The 15,977-nt window shown below is 43.5% G+C and overlaps 1 protein-coding gene across 2 annotated transcripts; it reads right to left on the reverse strand.

Moving 5' to 3' along the window:
• Positions 1-4,045: 4,045 nt before the first annotated feature.
• spp1 (secreted phosphoprotein 1) lies at positions 4,046-8,318 on the reverse strand. 2 transcript variants are annotated; one of them, XM_024380925.2, is made up of 7 exons: positions 8,166-8,318; positions 6,694-6,807; positions 6,116-6,178; positions 5,917-5,970; positions 5,439-5,540; positions 4,922-5,227; positions 4,046-4,809 (listed from the first exon to the last, which is right to left on the reverse strand). In XM_024380925.2, the coding sequence occupies exons 2-7, from the start codon at positions 6,790-6,792 to the stop codon at positions 4,369-4,371; spliced, it is 1,065 nt and encodes a 354-aa protein (XP_024236693.1). In that variant the 5' UTR covers positions 6,793-6,807; positions 8,166-8,318; the 3' UTR covers positions 4,046-4,368. The 2 variants fall into 2 exon arrangements, with proteins under 2 accessions (XP_024236693.1, XP_024236694.1); XM_024380926.2 differs by lacking the exon at positions 5,917-5,970.
• Between the last annotated feature and the right edge of the window lie 7,659 nt (positions 8,319-15,977).

The raw sequence follows: 15,977 nt of genomic DNA on the forward strand, positions 1-15,977 counted from the left end.
TGGCTTACTGGTGCTTTTCCATGCTGTCCCTAGGTGGGGTACGTCACTTGAGTGGGTTGAGTCACTGACGTGATCTTCCTGTCTGGGTTGGCGCACCCCCTTGGGTTGTGCCGTGGCGGAGATCTTTGTGGGCTATACTCGGCCTTGTCTCAGGATGATAAGTTGGTGGTTGAAGATATCCCTCTAGTGGTGTGGGGACTGTGCTTTGGCAAAGTGGGTATCCTGCCTGTTTGGCCCTGTCTGGGGGTATCGTCGGATGGTGCCACAGTGTCTCCCGACCCCTCCTGTCTCAACCTCCAGTATTTATGCTGCAGTAGTTTATGTGTTGGGGGGCTAGGGTCAGTCTGTTATATATGGAGTATTTCTCCTGTCTTATCCGGTGTCCTGTGTGAATTTAAGTATTTTCTTTCTTTCTCTCTCTCTCAGAGGAGGACCTGAGCCCTAGGACCACGCCTCAGGACTACCTGGTCTGATGACTCCTTGCTGTCCCCAGTCCACCTGGCCGTGCTGCTGCTCCAGTTTCAACTGTTCTGCTGCGGCTATGGAACCCGGACCTGTTCACCGGACGTGCTACCTGTCCCAGACCTGCTGTTTTCAACTCTCTAGAGACAGCAGAAGCGGTAGAGATACTCTGAATGATCGCCTATGAAAAATCAACTGACATTTACTCCTGAGGTGCTGACCTGTTGCACTCTCGACAACCACTGTGATTATTATTATTTGACCCTGCTGGTCATCTATGAACATTTAAAAATCTTGGCCATGTTCTGTTATATTCTCCACCCGGCACAGCCAGAAGAGGACTGGCCACCCCTCACAGCCCGGTTCCTCTCTAGGTTTCTTCCTAGGTTTTGGCATTTCTAGGGAGTTTTTCCTCGCCATCGTGCTTTTACACTTGCATTGCTTGCTGTTTGGGGTTATAGGCTTGGTTTCTGTACAGACTTTGAGATATCAGCTGATGTAAGAAGGGCTTTATAAATACATTTGATTTGAGTGAATGCTGGTGTAGCAGAACATGTGAAAGTTGACCAACTAAAGGGGAAGATTTACAGTGTTTGTGATGCTCGTCGGAGACAGGGTGGCGTGAGTGGTGGAACAGAAGAGTCGATGTCTGTTCTCTTGAGTTTTGATGTTGAGTGTTTGCCCTACAAAGTGATGTTAGGATATACTGTATAAGTTATCCCATACAAGCTTTTGTGCCGAATACATTACATTGTTACAGGTGTCAGGCTTAAGGGCACGTGGCAGCAGTGTGTTGGAGGGAGGTTCCTAGGTGTGAGAAGTGTGCCGAAGGGCATGAGACAAGGCAATGTGTATTGTTTTACGTTTGGTTTTGAAGGCAATAGTGGCAAACCAGCAAAGGGATAATGTCAAAGTGGCTTTGCTTGTTTAGTAGCAGGGAGCTTTATGTTTATGACAGTTTGTGATGGAACACATAAAAAAATGCATGTACTTTCAGAATTGATTGGTGGAATACTCATAGGTGGGCTGTAAGCTATTGCTAGCTCACAATCCACTTGTTGGAGACCAGCTGTCCTACATAGATATGGTATGACATCTTTGAGGCAAATACAGTGGTACACTTCAACTGTGAGAGACGGAATCTAAAACAAAAATCCAGAAAATCACATTGTGTGATTTTTAAGTAATTAATATGCATTTTATTGCATGACATAAGTATTTGATTACCTACCAACCAGTAAGAATTCCGGCTCTCACAGACCTGTTTGTGAGCCCTCCTGTTCTCCACTCATTACCTGTATTAACTGCACCTGTTTGAACTCGTTACCTGTATAAAAGACACCAGTCCACACACTCAATCAAACAGACTCCAACCTCGACAAAATCGACAGTGTATCAAATACTTGTTCTCCCCACTGTATATGAATTATGAGTAAAAGTGTTATGTTCTGACAATGTAATTTCTACAAAATAAATGTTTTACTTTTTGGTTTCACAGTGTTTTTATTAGTCAACATACTAAACAACTTCTTTGCTCGCTTTGAGGACAACACAGTGCCACTGACATGGCCCACTACCAAAACCTGTGGGCTCTCCTACACTGCAGCCAACCTGAGTAAAACATTTAAATGTGTTAACCCTCGCAAGGCTGCCGGCCCAAACGGCATCGCCCAGCCGTGTCCTCAGAGAATGCGCAGACCAGCTGGCTAGTGTGTTTACGGACATATTCAAACAATCCTTATCCCAGTCTGTTGTTCCCACATGCTTCAAGAGGGCCACCATTGTTCCTGTTCCCAAGAAAGCTAAGGTAACTGAGCTAAATGACTATCGCCCCATAGCACTCACTTCCATCATCATGAAGTGCTTTGAGAGTCTAGTCAAGGACCATATCACCTCCACCCTACCTGACACCCTAGACCCACTCCAATTTGCTTACCGCCCCAATAGGTCCACAGACAACACAATCACACTGCACACTGCCCTAACCCATCTGGACAACAGGAATAGCTATGTAAGAATGCAGCTCAGGATTTAACACCATAGTACCCTCCAAACTCGTCATTAAGCTCAAGACCCTGGGTCTCAACCCCGCCTTGTGCAACTGGGTCCTGGACTTCCTGACAGGCCACCCCCAGGTGGTGAGGGTAGGTAACAACATCTCCACTCGCTGATTCTCAACACTGGGTCCCCACAAGGGTGCATTCTCAGCCCTCTCCTGTACTCTCTGTTCACCCATGACTGCGTGGCCATGCACGCCTCCAACTCAATCATTAAGTTTGCAGACGACACTACAGTGGTAGGCTTGATTACCAACAACGACGAGACGGTCTACAGGGAGGAGGTGAGGGCCCTCGGTTTCAGGAAAATAACCTCACACTCAATATCAACAAAACACCTCTACAACATCAGCAGCGCCTCTTCAACCTCAGGAGGAGAAATTTGGCTTGTCATCAAAAACACTCACAAACTTTCACAGATGAACAATCAAGAGTATCACCGCCTGGTACGGCAACTGCTCCGCCCACAACCATAAGGCTCTCCAGAGGGTAGTGAGGTCTGCACAACACATCAACGGGGGCAAACTACCTGCCCTCCAGGACACCTACACCACCCGATGTCACAGGAAGACCAAAAAGATCATCAAGGACAACAAACACCCGAGTCACTGCCTGTTCACCCCGCTATCATCCAGAAGGCAAGGTCAGTAAAGGTGCATCCAAGCGGGGACCGAGAGACTGAAAAACAACTTCTATCTCAAGGCCATCAGACTGTTAAACAGCCACCACTATCATTGAGTGGCTGCTGCCAACACACTGACTCATCTCTAGCCACTTTAATAATGAAACATTGATGTAATAAATGTATCACTAGTCACTTTAAACAGTGCCACTTTATATAATGTTTACATACCCTACATTACTTATCTCATATGTATATACTGTACTCTATAACATCTACTGCATCTTGCCTATGCCGTTCGGCCATCACTCATTCATATATTTATATGTACATGTTCTTATTCATTCCTTTACACTTGTGTGTATAAGGTAGTTGTTGTGAAATTGTTAGGTTACATTACTTGTTAGATATTACTGCATGGTCGGAACTAGAAGCACAAGCATTTCGCTACACTCGCATTAACATCTGCTAACTATGTGTATGTGACAAATCAAATTTGATGTGATTTGATTTGACGGTGGTGTTATCCATTCCACTCTCGTGTGGTTATCTGCTGTGCTACACTGCTAAGAGTTCATAGCTTCTTATGAACTCTGTCTTCCTCCTGACTGAGGGAACAGCTCATCAGATGAGACATTTGGGTAAGGAATGAGACGTTGACCGTGACAGGGCCTTTTGTTCATATTTCAGCTTAGAATGCTGTGCTACACTGAATGATGGTGTGTGATGGAGTGTGGTTTAGGAGGGCACTCATATCATAAAGAATACTGTGTGTCTAGTCTCTTTCTCTGGTGAACACAACTGTGAATGCTGAGTCTGTAATTTAGCTCATAATGTATGAGTCTCTGCATAGTACTATACACAGAGATCAATGGCTCAGTAGATACAACAAAGTATACAAATGTGAAATAACAGACCCACCATGTGTTTTATGAAAAAAAGGAAATTATTTAGAAACGATACATTATACATACAGTAAAAATGGGACAAACAACATGTAGTGTAAATAATTGTGCAATTGAAAAAATGGACTGTTCTGTATGTCCTGATGTGTTGGCTAGTATTGCTCTTATCAGGTATTATTGACGTACTGTATTAGACCTTAAGGGCCGTCTGTTTGTTATTCTCTCTGTTCTGACCTCCTAATGTAAGGTCATAGAGCACCGTCCTGGTCCTGGTAGCATTCTTCACTGTCGACAGCAGCAGGATGAGAGAGACAGGCCTTTACTAGGCAACTATGACAACGGGAGCGTCGGTATCTATGGTAGCCTCTGTGGCTGCCTCCTCAGCCGAGTTGCTGTCACTCTCCTGGCTCTCGTCGCTGTCTGCCGCCCCGGGCGTGGCTGTAGCCTCCTCACTGCTGTTGCTGCTGTCAGTCTCATCACTGGCGCTAGTGCTCTCACTGGTGCCGTCGCTGCTAGCGCTACTGGTGCTCTCACTAGTCACATCACTGGCGCTAGCGCTGGCACTCTCTGCCTCTTCCTCCTCCAGGCTCTCAGCTCCTTGGCTCTCGGGGCTCTCAGAGGGACCAGTGTCCTGGCTGGCTTCATCGACGTGCGCTTGGCGCAGGCTGGGCTCCTCGGCTGTGCCGCTGGAGACATCCAAACCCTGGCTCTCCACCTCGGGGGTGCTGGTGTCCTCTTCCATCAAATCATGCACCTGCAGGGCCTAGAGAGAGGTGATGGAAGGATGTTTAGAGACAATTCTTACAATTAAATGGAAGGAAATAATGCCTGTGAGTTTTAGATGGAGAATTCTAACAGAGGAGAGACAAATGTACCTTGAACACGGTCAGCGTCTTCTCAATCTCGTTTCCGAGCCCGGTGTCATAGACGGACACCTTCTTGCCAGCATACATGCCCTCGTCCATCTTTCCATAATATTTGTATGGGGAGGGTACCTTCTCAATGTTGTTGGTATCTACATAGATGGACTTCTTGTAGTCACCGGGGTAGCCCATGCTGTCCCCGCGTCCGTCGTCGTAGATGGGGGCCTCGGTGGGAGCCAGGGTGGGCTCAACAGTGGGCTCCGCGGTGGGAGGGGCAGCGGTGGTGTCTGCCTCCCCGGACTCTGACTCCTCTGTGTCCTGAAAACACATCACAACAACACCTTTATAAGATGTGAAGTTAAAATAAGAGCTTCGTGAACGCTCCTGTCTGTCAAGGTTACCTAGACGTCTTCATTGAACTATAAACTACAGTCTGTGTGGTCCTTTAGACTTACTGGAGCCGTAACTACACGTGACAATGTGACTCAATATATCCTACATATGAATAGTTTTATACTTGGTGTATTACATCACTATCTGTGCTGCCTGTGCTGTCCTTGCTTTCGTCACTGTCTGCACTGTCTGTCGATGATGTGCTGTCCACTGTTGGGTCTGATGTAGGATCAGCTCCCTGGAAAATAGAAAAACAGGACCCATCAGCATGTCATCAACAGCATCCATCAAAAGTACAGATAGAGACAACTATATCAAGTGTAAGAGTTATTTAGCATCTTATGCTACATTATAAACTGGGTGGTTCGAACCCTGAATGCTGATTGGCTGACAGCTGTGGTATATCAGACCGTATACCATGGGTATGACGAAACATTTATTTTTACTGCTCTAATTACGTTGGTAACCAGTTTATAATAGCAATAAGGCACCTCGGGTTTGTGGTATACGGCCAATATACCACGGCTAAGGGCTGTGTCCATGGTATATTGGCCATATACAACACCTCCTTGGGCCTTATTGCTTAATTATGGTACAACAGAATGATGTTTTACTTCTGTTTCCTCTTCGTCTGAGCTCTCGTCTGATGCTGTACCAGCACCCACATTCTACAAGAAAACCGCAGCATTAAAAAGAGTTCAATAACAACTGTCATATTTATTGCAGTTTTCCCTATAGGACAAATGTATACATTTCAATCCACATACATATTATAAAGTAATGTACCCTGAAAGAAGGTGAACATGCTCTTACCTGTACAGATGCAACCTGGGTGAGATCTACTAGGGCTTTCCGAAGCACCGGAGCTGGTTTAACCTGCCAACATGAATATTCATTTATTTATTCACTATTTTTACCCCCTTTTTCTCCCCAATTTCTCCCCTGTCTCATCGCTGCAACTCTCCAACGGGCTTGGGAGAGGCGAAGGTCGAGCCATGCGTCCTCCGAAACATAACCCGCCAAACCGCGCTTCTTAACACCCGTCCGCTTAACCCAGAAGCCAGCTGCACCAACTGACCACCGAAGTCAGCCTGCAGGTGTCCGGCCTGCCACAAGGAGTCGCTAGAGTGTGATGAGCCAAGTAAAGCATCCCCCTGCCAAACCCTCCCCTAATCCGGACGAAGCTGGGCCAATTGTGCACGGTTCCTATGGGACTCCCAGTTATGGCCAGTTGTGACACAGCCTGGGATTGAACCTGGGTCTGTAGAGACACCTCAAGCACTGCAACGCACCTTAGACCGCTGCACCACTTGGGAGGCCCATGAACATACATTTAAGTTGATACCAAGCACACGTCTGTCTGTCCGTTTTCATATGAGAGGAACACTCACCACTTCCTCTGAGCTCTCTGAACTGCTGCTGGATGAGCGTTTCACCGGGCGACAGAGGACCGTTGCAAAGAGCAGGGCGAAAACAATTGCAGCCTTCATTGTCACAATGTGTATCTGAAACGAGAGAGAATCCAGCAAAATGATGTGAACTGAAGATACAAACTGTGTTGAAAGCTGTACTCCATTTTAAACTGAAAATGTGATCCATTCTTTTCAATTACAGCAGAAATGCCTGGATGGGAGGCAGTTAGACTGCAAATTGCCTGTGAAGTCCTGCTTTGTAATGGTTAAACCATTAAAGACTTGATTAGTATACAGGGAGAATTAACCATGGGCCATGATGAGTCTCCACCATGGCTAAGTGGAGGAACTCTGGCGGAAGTGCACTCATTTTAAAGTCAGTCCCTAACCGTTGGCAGACAACGTGGGCTTCGCTCCCAGCTAATGACATCCAGCCTAGCCTAGCTATCCTACCCCCATGCATGAACGTCTCCCTTGTTTTCCAGCTGAGCTACTCTCAGCTAGAACAACATTACATCAAGTAGGCAGTGTTTTAGCTATACCTATAATGATCTCTGCATAGTGTATAATTCCCTAAGTTAAAAGTGGAAGTCTGGAAGACCACAGTCGGTCCAGGGAGGCGGGGAACATGATGAACGCCCCTCAGCTTTATTTTGGAAGCCAACTCTACTTTGTCATTTGATCTTTGGGTTCCAGAATGAAGAGCCCTTAAATTTGTGGTGTCGACAGATGGAAGTGTGACGGAGGCGAGAGATACTACTAGGGATGCCCAGAGGATGTTGTGTGTAGATGAGATCTGACTTCAGAAGTAACTAATCCAGCCTTTCAGTTTTGCTGCTATTATTATTTGTTCTCACAGCAGCACTTAAATGCTGTGGTTTAGTCTTGGAACATAGGAGTCAACTAGTTGACAATAAATTAGCTGTGGGTTTGAGAGCTGAGCCCAGAGCTTCCTCTTCCTGCTGTCACGTTCATCATTCCAACACTATAAAACCTAGTTTATGATTGAGCTGACTCTATCAGGTTACCAGAAATATTTATTATTACAACAGATCACCAAGCTATCTTTCCTGGTAAATTATGAATTTGCCACTAAACATAATGCATGTATTCTCATTTACATAAAAAGCCCCAAATGTACAAAGCATTTAGGCATTGAAAGGGTATTATTTTACTATCTAAGTGCTGAAATTAACTAGCTTTTTCAATCTTTGCACACATCTTTGCACCCACGATTTTCTTTGAGCTTTTTACGGGAGAGGATTATGCATGTAGAAGGGCTAAACTTTAATTTCTTAATGTGCACAAAGCACATGCATGACATGTCAATGTCAGAATTTACTCCGCTATAGTTACATTGTCTATGTGATACCTCCTTCAGTTTCCCAAAATAATCAATAACATCTATGCACCTGAGCACCAATATCAGTGATAAGCCATGTTGTTTTTACCTGGATGTGTTCGTCAGAGAATCCACAGGATAGCACTACACTAGTCAGTCAGGATGAGTGGAGAGCTGCTCAGTATTCTCTTGGATGCCAGAGGAGGAACAGCACAGTTCCGTTTGGATGTGGATGGATGCTGCTGAACGGAGGCTGCTGGTTGGCTTATAAACCCAGCTGCCTCCAGCTCCAGCCAATGGAAGCAGGGCTTGTGCCTTGTGATGTCATGAGGTTTACCACTTCTGTCCCACCTATCCTCTCCCACTCTTCCTGTGGTTAGTGTGGCCACTCAATGCAAACATTCACCAATCGACAAGGCAGAGGAAGAAAAAAAAAACACATATCCTGTATTGTTACAGAAATAAACTGAGGACACAAGCCCTGTGAAATTGAGATCAAATACATGACAGTGCTTACAGTCACATGACGTTAGAAAACACTAAATGTGGAGATACTGGCTTTATTACTAGTTAAGGATGTTTCAGCATCTGAACCAGGGTTGAAGTACAAAAACATTCATGTGGGTCTGTAAGGTAATACACACTAACATCACTTCGTCCTTAAGCCACGGTCAAAGAAGAGCCAAAGTCAAAGTGGAGGTGGAAGTGTTAAGTGAATCAATACATTCATGTACATTTAACAGTGTAGAGAGAGGACATATTCTCCCATCTCCATTGGCCTCAATGCAAGACATCATTAGCCAGCGTTAACATCACAATTCTACACCCCACTCAGCATGTTTCTTGGGAAGATAAGTTTGGACTTATTTTGACCATCAGTCTTCTTTTTACTTGGTGACTCTGCGACTCAGTGCCATTATCTGTGAAGCTAGACTATAACTACTGGTATACCCATTTTAATCTGATAAATGAAAGGTTGTAAAGAAAATAATATATACTGAACAAAAATATAAACACAACATGCAACAATTTCAAAGATTTTACTGAGTTACAGTTCATATAAGGAAATCAGTCAACTGAAATAAATTCATGAGGCCCTAATCTATAGATTTCACATGATTGGCCACCGTGGGTGGGCCTGGCTCCCAAGTGGGGGGCCTATGCCCTCCCAGGCCCACCCACTGGGGAGCCAGGCCCAGCCAATCAGAATTTGTTTTTCCCCACAAAAGGGCTTTATGCCAATTGCACGCTCCCTCAAACCTTGAGACATCTTTTGCATTGTGTTGTGTGACAAAACTGCACATTTTAGAGTGGCTTTTTATTGTCCCCAGCACAAGGTGCACATGTGTAATGATCATGCTGTTTAATCAGCTTCTTGATATGCCACACCTGTCAGGTGGATGGATTATCTTGGCAAAGGAGAAATGCTCACTAACCAGGATGTAAACAAATTAGTGATCTTTTATTTCAGCTCATGAAACATGGCACCAACACTTTACATGTTGCTTTATATTTTATAGAAAATATACATTGTATGGAGAGTGCAAGGATATGGAGTAATCCTTGTGCACATTGAGGAAGAGAACTTCCAGACACCCACAGTATGCATTCTCTGAATTCTAGAATATGATTACTTCTCATAAAAGTTAGAGAGCATTGAAATATGACCCACTAAAGTAGTAGGTATGAGACTAAGGTAGCACCCCTGACTGGTTTCTTTGTCAAACTATCTCTCCTAACCCTGCAATTAACTTGTCAGGATTCCTGTGTTAGTGTTTGACAGGTGTCTGACGTACTCACTGGAGTATGCATTGCTACATGTTGAGTCTGCTTTAGTACTTTGAATGTAATCCATTATAGCTTGATTTCCTATGGTATGATCATAATAAAATAGCCTCCAGTGGCTTTGGTGTTCAGTGGAATGATTTAGGGTGTATTCGTGTATAACTAAATGTTGTAAAAAGGAAGACAAGACACAACATCAGACATGTACAGTGAAACTCCCAGACAGATGTCTGGAAAGCTTGAGAGTGGACGCATCAAGTTGAAACATGTTGCATTTGCTACGTTTTCATCTGGTTTGATGTCAAGTCACAACAGTTCCATCTTCTTCAGGTTGTGTCTGGAATTCTCACTGAGATGTCTGATATTCCCAGGCTGTCAAATCAACCAGTGGATCACCAGGAGCTGAACACCAAGACACATCTAACATCACCCCAAGATGAGACACTTTTTCCCAGTCAATCATTACCCCAACACCTACAGTCCCTGGAGTGTGTACTTCAACGTTCGTATCAACAAACAATGCCATTCAAATGAAGTGATCCCAACCAACACCACAAATAATGACATGAACATTTTAAAACTTCCCCATTACGTGACACCCGAGGCCAATCATTATCTGATTTACTACACAGTATAGAAAAAGCTGTGTGTGTGTGTGTGTGAGAGAGAGAGAGAGAGAGAGAGAGAGAGAGAGAGAAAGAAAGAAAGAAAGAAAGAAAGAAAGAAAGAAAGAAAGAAAGAAAGAAAGAAAGAAAGAAAGAAAGAAAAAAAAAAAAGAAAGAAAGAAAGAAAGAAAGAAAGAAAGAAAGAAGAAAGAAAGAAAGAAAGAAAGAAAGAAAGAAAGAAAGAAAGAAAGAAAGAAAGAAAGAAAGAAAGAAAGAAAGAAAGAAAGAAAGAAAGAAAGAAAGAAAGGAAGAAAAAAGAAAGAAAGAAAGTGTGTTTGGACCAGTTCCAGACCAGGCATAAAACACACCATTCATTATCAATGTGGATATCACATCACTGGATCACAGGGCCCGTATTCTTGATATACTTTGCATTGTGGAAAGTCTGCAGTAGAATTAGGAGAACCACTTTTACGATCTCCATAGAGCATGTTGAGGACCTTACTGTAATCCTAGTCTGGTCAATGCAGAGCTGGCGGTTTGGCTGCCTTAAAGAAAAGCTAAAATCAGGGAAAGTGAGCCATAATGCACAGCATTAGTTTATGAAGCTGATGTCATTCGTTAAAGTGGAACCCGTGTTCAATGACATGCAGCAACGTCGTTAAATGCATCTTAGGCCCGGGCCATCCCGCTCTGTAGTTATTTAGTTTGGAAATATTCTTTAAAGTCATTGTAGATTGTGTATTGTTTTACTGGAATATTTAATTAAGCCATCAACTTTTGTTATCGCAAAAAAAATATACAAGAGTGTTAATAGTAAGCTGAGATCAGATGTGGTCTCTATCAGGCTGATTCACAGTGAGGAATTTCCTGCTGTTGACCCAAAGCCTGTAAATGTGGTATTATCTTAACTATCATACAGTGAAAGAACCAAGGGTCCGACTAGATTTGGATAGTCCAGATAGTATGTAGAGCATCTACAGATGGACTATCAAGAATCTGTTGATAAGCAACTGCTTGCTAAGGTTGGGGATAAGGTTTAGAATAAGGGTTAAGGTTAGCGTTAGGGTTAGGGTAAAGATTACGTTTAGGGTTAGGATAAGGATTAAGGTTTGGGTTAGGATAAGGATTAAGGTTAGGGTAAGTAAATTGAAAATGATAGTCAGTAGATAGTCTGTAGAGCATCTATAGATGGACTATCCAAATAGAATGCTACTGAACCCGGTACAGGCGGCCAAGTGGTGGAAGGGAGTTGAATATCCACTACGACAAGAACTCTCCCAGACAACCCCATTTTCAATGCAGTCATTAACGGTGTGTGTGTGTGTTACTATACGTCAGCCTGTGTTAACCGCATAATGTCTTCATAATGTCTCCATAAACCCCCATAGGTTTATATAAGTGTTTGGGTGGTGGAGTTTTCACAAATTCATACATGTACAGTCAGTGTGACATACTGAAAGACAGGAGATCATATTACTTGTAATGGGTGCGTGTTGCTGGCAGGGAAGTCAGGCGCAGGAGAACGAACTTGGTATAAACGAAGTCGTTTAATAAAAGTTAATGAAACTCCAAAAACCAAAATACATAAAATAATCAAAGTGGGTACAAAACCCGTCGCACACCAACACATAACTTGCATAAACATACAATCAAACAATCACCGACAAGGACATGAGGGGAAACAGAGGGTTAAATACACAACATGTAATTGATGGGATTGGAACCAGGTGTGATGGAAGACAAGACTAAACCAATGGAAAATGAAAAATGGATCAGTGATGACTAGAAGATCGGTGACGTCGATCGCCGAACACCGCTCGAACAAGGAGAGGGGCCGATTTCGGCGGAAGTTGTGACGTTACTTGACATAACTTTCATGTTACTGTAGTTGTGACGAACTAGTCTGTGGGACTGCACCAAGAAAAAGTTAATAAATCATCTATTTTATAAATGGTAAAAAATGTAACATACTGCAAGCTAAACTCAGCAAAAAAAGAAACGCCCTCTCACTGTCAACTGCGTTAATTTTCAGCAATCTTAACGTGTAAATATTTGTATGAACAGAACAAGATTCAACAACTGAGACATAAACTGGGCAAGTTCCATAGACATGTGACTAACAAAAATTGAATAATGCGTCCCTGAACAAAGGGGGGGTCAAAATCAAAAGTAACAGTCAGTATCTGGTGTGGCCACCAGCTGCATTAAATACTTCAGTGCATCTCTTCCCCATGGTCTGCACCAGATTTGCCAGTTCTTGCTGTGAGATGTTACCCCACTCTTCCACCAAGGCACCTGCAAGTTCCCGGACATTTCTGGGGGGAATGGCCTTAGCCCTCACCCTCCAATCCAACAGGTCCCAGACGTGCTCAATGGGATTGAGATCTGGGCTCTTCGCTGGCCATGGCAGAATACTGACATTCCTGTCTTGCAGAAAATCACACACAGAACGAGCAGTATGGCTGGTGGCAATGTCATGATGGAGGGTCATGTTAGGATGAGCCTACAGGAAGGGTACCACATGCGGGAGGAGGATGCCTTCCCTGTAACGCACAGTGTCGAGATTTCCTGCAATGACGACAAGCTCAGTCCGATGATGTTGTGACACACCGCCCCAGACCGACTGACCCTCCACCTCCAAATCGATCCCGCTCCAGAGTACAGGCCTCGGTGTAACGATCATTCCTTCGACGATAAACGCGAATCCAACCATCACCCCTGGTGAGACAAAACCGCGACTCATCAGAGAAGAACACTTTTGCCAGTCTGGACCAACAACGGTGGGTTTCTGCCCATAGACGACATTGTTGCCGGTCATGTCTGGTGAGGACCTGCCTTACAACAGGCCTACAAGCCGCCAGTCCAGCCTCTCTCAGCATATTGCAGACAGTGTGAGCACTGATGCAGGGATGGTGCTTTCCTGGTGTAACTCGGGCAGTTGTTGTTGCCATCCTGTACCTGTCCCGCAGGTGTGATGTTCAGATGTACCGATCCTGTGCAGGTGTTGTTACACGTGGTCTGCCACTGCGAGGACGATCAGCTGTCCGTCCTGTCTCCCTTTAGCGCTGTCTTAGGCGTCTCACAGTACGGACATCGCAATTTATTGGCCACATCTGCAGTCCTCATGCCTCCTTGCAGCATGCCTAAGGCACGTTCACGCAGATGAGCAGGAACCCTGGGCATCTTTCTTTTGGTGTTTTTCAGTCAGTAGAAAGGCCTCTTTAGTGTCCTAAGTTTTCATAACTGTGACCTTAATTGCCTACCGTCTGTAAGTAGTTAATGTCCTAACGACTGTTCCACAGGTGCATATTCATTAATTGTTTATGGTTCATTGAAGTATGGGAAACAGTGTTTAAACCCTTTACAATGAAAATCTGTGAAGTTATTTGGATTTTTACAAATTATCTTTGAAAGACAGGGTTCTGAAAAAGGGACGTTTCTTTTAGTGCTGAGTTTATATGACAAAATCAAAAGCCCTACTCAAAATGAACAGGACATGGAGAAATAAACAAACGTGGACCATCTCTTTAGATTTCTACACTAAGTCCGTCCTCAGTTAATTTTTGCAAGTGGGAGAGTATGAATGAAGTCAAAGGCAATTTGTCTGAGATAGAGCTATTTGCCATAACCTAGACTAAAATATGTGGACACCTGCTCGACGAATATCCCATTCCAAAATCATGGGCATTAATATGGAGTTGGTCACCTCTTTGCTGCTATAACAGCCTCCACTCTTCTGGGAAGGCTTTCCACAAGACGTTGGAACATTGATGCAGGAACATTGATGCAGGGACTTGCTTCCATTCAGCCACAAACAAGAGCGTTATTGAGGTCGGGCACTGATGTTGGTGGATTAGGCCTGGCTCGTAGTCAGCGTTCCAATTCATCCCAAAGGTGTTCGATGGGGTTGAGGTCAGGGCTCTGTGCCAAATCCACTCATTTGGAGGGACGTCCACATACTTTTGCATATATAGTGTGTATCCCAAACCATTTCATGTCAAAGTATGTCTGGGGATAAAGAAGTTGAATGAACCAGGTATGAGCAGCATACCCGCTCTGTACTGATTCGAGGACAAGCCCTGTCACATACATTGGCACATAACTGTTGTATAGCATATGCATTGCTCGAAATTATTCTACAAAGTCAATGTACAGTTATTTAAGTAAATAACCAGAGAAATATATTGTGCGGTATATGGGAATCCAGCTTTATATGTTTGGTGTCCCTCTCAGATGTTGTCACAATGTAAAACACCCAATGGTTTTACTGTTGAAATATAAACCGAAAGTACAATAAGAATAATACAATTAATCATGTGGAAACCCTGTAAAACAGAGGAGCCGTGCTTCTTGCCTTGAGGAAACTATGTGGGCCAATTTGACTTTGTATGGGACAGAACCGACACCACAAAACAAATACTTTCAGACATTTGTCTATATAAATGGTATTTTTATACTCGGAACAGGACATACAGCTACTGAAAAGTACTTTGAAAAACAATAAAATTAATGATTTTGTATTGGAGAAAAACAATAGAAATTGTGTTAATAGCCTTGACACCCTAGAACCTGAAAGTGTCTAGAATGTTGAATCTTGTTGTTCTTCGGCCTCTGCAAGGAAATCTGTAAATCTTCACAGAAAAATAACAATATTTTCATGAAAAAACAACAGCAAAAACTGGCTGAATCAATGTTGTTTCCAGGTCATTTCAACAACAAAAAATTCAACTTGGAATACTGATTGGATTTTTTTCATCAAGTCATCAACCTAAGGGAATTTCGTCTTTTTTTCACCCAACTTTTACCTTAATCCAATGACATGGTGAATTATTTAGTTGATTTCATGTTGAATTCACGTTAGTTGACAAATCCAACCAAATGTAAATCAAAACTAGATGTTGAACTGAAATCTCCTCCCAGTGCGAGGTCTGTTATTGTGAAGGTCACCAAAGTACTGTACTCGTCTGAAGTAGTCAATCTTAGGTCATTGTTTTCTCTGATCCCACATAGGTGCTGGTTGAGGTGTATGCAATATTCATGGTTTCCACCCCCAGTTTCCACAGTGCCATTCTTCCTGTCTCTTATTTTACCTCTACAGCATGCTTCACTTCCTGGAACCCAGGACGTAATTCCATGGATCCACTGATCTGCAGACAGACACGCCACCAACAGCCCACCTCCAGCCGATTGCTTGGATGTATTTGCGGACTTTATATTTCAATTAGAAAGACACTTATTTGACCTTCAACTGTCCGTGTTATTGTTACAGTAGTTGTATTTTCTCCTTTGTAGAGTGTTGATAGTTTACCGTACACCCAATCTTCTTCTTTATGTCCTAAACAGTATGCATCTTGTTCAGTAGATTCAGCAGAACACCACTTTTAACCAGAATTTAGGAGTGCAACAACTCTTAAGAATATTGTTGCCACCTTACCAGCAGAGAGAAATAAATCTCGCCCACCTTTTTACAGTACTAACCACCATGCAGTATGAAAATAGACTGCAATAGGACATTACATTTCCTGTCT

This window comes from Oncorhynchus tshawytscha, linkage group LG20 (genome assembly GCF_018296145.1).
Source record: "Oncorhynchus tshawytscha isolate Ot180627B linkage group LG20, Otsh_v2.0, whole genome shotgun sequence".
Taxonomy (NCBI): Eukaryota; Metazoa; Chordata; class Actinopteri; order Salmoniformes; family Salmonidae; genus Oncorhynchus; species Oncorhynchus tshawytscha.